The sequence below is a fragment of the Mus caroli genome, unplaced genomic scaffold (assembly GCF_978045245.1).
Source record: "Mus caroli unplaced genomic scaffold, Mus_caroli_1 scaffold_5, whole genome shotgun sequence".
NCBI classification, from domain to species: Eukaryota; Metazoa; Chordata; class Mammalia; order Rodentia; family Muridae; genus Mus; species Mus caroli.
In genome coordinates, this window is record NW_028227260.1 from 98860663 (window position 1) to 98865011 (window position 4349).

Genomic DNA, 4349 nt, shown 5'->3' on the forward strand with positions numbered 1-4349 from the left:
CTGCTGTAGAAATTATTTAATCCGTACCTGGGGTTTGTACCCTGCCTTAGACCAATTATTTCCTGGATAAAAGACACACACCCCCAACCTTTATATTTATACCAAGCCTTAAACAGCACAAGGGCTGGGCAGATGACTACCCTCTATACTGTTAGAATCAACTTTCCTATCGATAACCTGAGTTATTACTTAGTATGTTTCACCTGGGCTGATCTTAACTACAGTTGGCCAGCCCTCAGGGCCATGTTTTTATGACTCCCAATCCATGGAGCCTTCCCTTCCTCCTCCTCCAACTTCTTTGTTTTATCATGGTTCTTCTCTGACCCCAAGCCCAGGAAACCTAAACCCCACCTGTGTCTCTTTTGCCTAGCTATTGGCTGTTGGCATCTTTATTTTCCAATCAGAAATAATTTGAGGGCCGAGTCAGTCTTTTGAGCCTATGTACAGACGCTAGGCATTGGCATTCCAGTAGACAGTAAGACCAAACCTCAACATAGCCGAATGAAAGGGCACCCTGAGACACAGCAGCCCAGGAACCACACAGCTCTGAGGTGGGACAGTGTCTCAATGGAAAAGGCATCCTGAGACACAGGGGCCCAGGAACCTTACAGCTCTGAGGTGGGACGGTGTCCCAATGGAAGGGCATCCTGAGACACAGGGGCCCAGGAACCTTACAGCTCTGAGAGGAAGCCTCCTCAGCAGAGGCCCTGCAGCTCCCAGGGAGTGTGTCCCCAGCTGAGCTGAGCAGATGAGGAGCTCAAGTCTGCCCCTTCTCTTTGCTTCTTCCCTTTTTCTCTTCACTGCTTCTTGTCTTCTTCAATGAGAGAGTCACAGCAGGCAGCAAGTCTCATGAAAGAGATTTATTGGATTTATTGTTCCTGGCTGTGGAGTCATGGATCCAGGAGTGGCTGCCTATTCTTCCAAGAGGGAGCAGACAGCAGGCAATTGGACAAAGGCCATTGCTTATTATATAGGGGTTGTTGCTGCATGGCACTGTCTAAGGTAGAGATTTCCAGGGTGAGAGGGTTGGTGGGATTTCAAGTACTGAGATTGGGGGAGCTCAGGGATTGACGGGCTTTTCTGTTCAGGGATTGGTAGGTTTCTGTGAGAAGTTCAGGGATTGGTGGGTTTTAGTATTCAGGGATTGATGACTTTTGTTCAGACTTTCACCTAAAACTACCATAATCTGGGGAGGGTCCTGTTGGGGGCTGGAGATGGACTTTGTGGCAGGTACAGAGGCTGGAAACACAGTTATGAGAATTAGGGAGGTCTGGGAAGCAGGTCCTGCCTGCTGGAGCTCTTCAGGCCTGGCCTCTTTCCTGCCTTGAGGGTTTACAAAGTTTACAAAGTATACAAAGTTTACAAAGGGCTTCCATTGAAGGAAAAGCCTTTCCTGCCTCTTAAGTGGCCTGAATAACCAACACTTAGCTCCTACATCTGGTTCACCTTAGACCTTCAATCTCAGAGGACCTGCCTCCTTCTCTTCCTATATGTTTGTATCCTGCTCCACACTCTGCAAATGCTCCACCCTTCCCAACCACCCACCTTCCTTGTCCTCCCCATTTCTATTCCATTTCCCCTCCTACCCATACCCCCTAATCCTCCTTCCCTCCTGCTCTCACACCCTTCCTAGCCTGACCCTTCCCTATTCTCCACTCCCCTGGCTCCCATCAGAGAACACAGAGACAGGCAATCACTCCTAAGAGCTTGATTTTATTTCATCATCTGACCACCAGGGGCTGCAAAGTTGCTGTCTTCACAGTTGCCTACTGGTCAGGGTGGAGACCTCTGGATGCTGATAGGTGTTTCTGAGGTCTCTGTCCTCCATCCTGCTTCACTGGCTATCCAGGTCATAGCTTGTGGTGCTGCTGGTACTGCTGTCCTCGCTCTTGTCAAGATCATACTGTACATCCTGGTTAGGCTTCTCATTTACGCGATGGTAAAGGCATAATCTTTGTGGTTTTATTTCTTTCTTCACCTTAACCAAGGGGGTCTGAGCTCTTGGGGGGAGTGGCTTTTTCACAATGGCTTGATTGAATATGTTCATAAACACTGGTTTCTTAGTTACCTGGAAGGAGATCACAGGGAGGGATTGGCTTGGAGAAAGAAAGTGGAGATGGGGAGGAAACAGGAGCTCATGGGAAGAGGGGTGAGGTCTCTGGGTGAGTGTGCTGTGAGGACAAGGTAGGGAAACTAGACAAGGACTAGAGGTGGAGCAGCTCACCTTGACATTATATTTGAATTTCTCATCCTTCTTCACAGCTTGGGTGGTGGCACTTTTTGATTCAGCCATGTGATATTCTTGTAACTTTGTATTTATTAACCCCATTTCGGTGTTTTACTAGAATTTAGCCAGGACCTTCAGACCCTTTACTGAAATTTCTCTTGCTGGATAAGGAGTAGCCCTGCCCTTGCATTGTTTGGTCAGGAAGCCACGCCCCTACCTAGTCTAGCCCTGGTGGGTGGGGGAAGGGCTTAAAAGGCACAGAGTACCAATTTGTTGGCCCTATGGGGAAGTATGGGCTAGGTGGTCTGGTTAAGAGAAGAGAAGCATTTCCTTAGCCTCCTAGGGTCTTCCATACTGCCCTGCCCACCCTTTCTCACTTCCCCAAGTGAATTTAGGAGGGAGACAGGGCAAAGAGAGAGTGTTCCTCTCTACATTTCCCATACACATGAGAGTCAGTGGTGTATTCCGTGTTCTCCTGCTCTTCCTTATTCCGTCCCTCTGGTGTGTGTGTGTGTGTGTGTGTGTGTGTGTGTGTGTGTGTGTGTGTTAAAGTGAATGTACTTCTCTGTGGAGATGCGCTTCCGTGCCTTTCCCTTGACATTCTCTCTGGCGTACCTCTATTGCCTCATGTAGTCTGCTTATGATTCCTTGGTTTTTGTTTTCCAGTGAAAACTCATTGCTTTTATCATGTCACTATGGGTAGACTCTCTGCATTGGGACTCCTATTCTTATTTCAAGTCTGAGGGTCATGTTAGTGCCCTACAAGATTTGGGATTTGTGGTGTGTTTGGGGAAGGAGATGGTAGTGAGCTGAAGCAAATATTCACATGCCAGAAGTTGGCCATGCTGGAAATTGTGAGTGAAGACTAATGTGCATTCACGGGGAAGAGGTTTGCACAAGCAGAGGTGCATGGGCCTCCGGGGTAACAGTGTTCTCCACCTGTGCCAGTAGGAACCAGGGTCTTTTCTTGCTAAATTTTATTGCTCTCTGTTGACATCCTACCTTCCTTAGAGCCCTTCTCACAATTGAGACACTGGTGGATTTAGTTTTATGAATAGCTCTAACAGGTTTCTTTTTTCCTCCGTAGAGAACAGTGTAATCTTATCTTACTCATGTATCACCCAGTATATAGACTCAGTCTCCCATTCACCTTTTCATCCCAGTAGAAAATGGGTCAGCTACAGGCACTATATTACTGAATATCTAGCATGTTCAGCTGCCTGAGGTCTTCACCTTTGTGAGTATTTTGTGTGTACTCACTTTCAGTATGTCCTCCTGGCATGCTCAGCCAGCTTTCTTAAAGCACCTGAGAGAGAGAGAGCTTTAGTACAGGGGTGGCACTGGTCACAATAAGCTGGGCTCTTCCACATCACTCAGCAGTCAAGAAAATGTACCACAGACCATTTTTGTAGAAGCATTTTCTGAATTGTCTTTTCTTCCAAAATGACTCTGGCTATGTGAAGATAACATAAAACTAGCCATCACGGATGGTGGAGCACGCCTTTAATCCCAGCACTCGGGAGGCAGAGGCAGGCGGATTTCTGGTCCAGCCTGGTCTACAAAGTGAGTTCCAGGACAGCCAGGGCTACACAAAGAAACCCTGTCTCGAAAAACCAAAAAAAAAAAAAAAAAAAAAAGAAAAAACCTAGCCATCACATGAAACATCCAGAAACCATTCTAGTACTTGCCACACATAGAATGAAGTTAAAAACTGTCTCCTGAGAGGCACTGCCAACAATTGACCAATTCAGATGCAGATGCTTACAGACAACCATTGGACTGAGCATGGGGACCCCCAATGCAGGAGATAGAGAAAGGACTGAAGGAACTGAAGGAACTGAAGGGGTTTGCAACCCCACAGGAAGAACAAAAATATCAATTAACGAGACCCCCGAGAGTTCCCAGGGACTAAACCACCAACCAAAGAGTATACATGGAGGGACCCATGGCTCTAGCTGCATATGTAGCAGAGGATGGCTTTATCTGGCATCAATAGGAGGGGAGCCCCTTGGTTCTCTGGATGTTTGATGACCCAGCATAGGGGAATGCTAGGGTGGCGATATGGGGGTGGGTGAGTGGGAGGGGGTGCACCCTCATAGAAGCAGGGGAAGGGGAGGTGATA

At 47.6% G+C, this 4349-nt stretch overlaps 1 protein-coding gene across 1 annotated transcript; it reads right to left on the reverse strand.

Annotated features, from left to right (window-relative positions):
• Positions 1–1712: 1712 nt before the first annotated feature.
• LOC110287339 (uncharacterized) lies at positions 1713–2385 on the reverse strand. The gene is made up of 2 exons (XM_021153988.2): positions 2225–2385; positions 1713–2068 (listed from the first exon to the last, which is right to left on the reverse strand). The coding sequence occupies exons 1-2, from the start codon at positions 2327–2329 to the stop codon at positions 1835–1837; spliced, it is 339 nt and encodes a 112-aa protein (XP_021009647.1). The 5' UTR covers positions 2330–2385; the 3' UTR covers positions 1713–1834.
• Positions 2386–4349: the final 1964 nt, after the last annotated feature.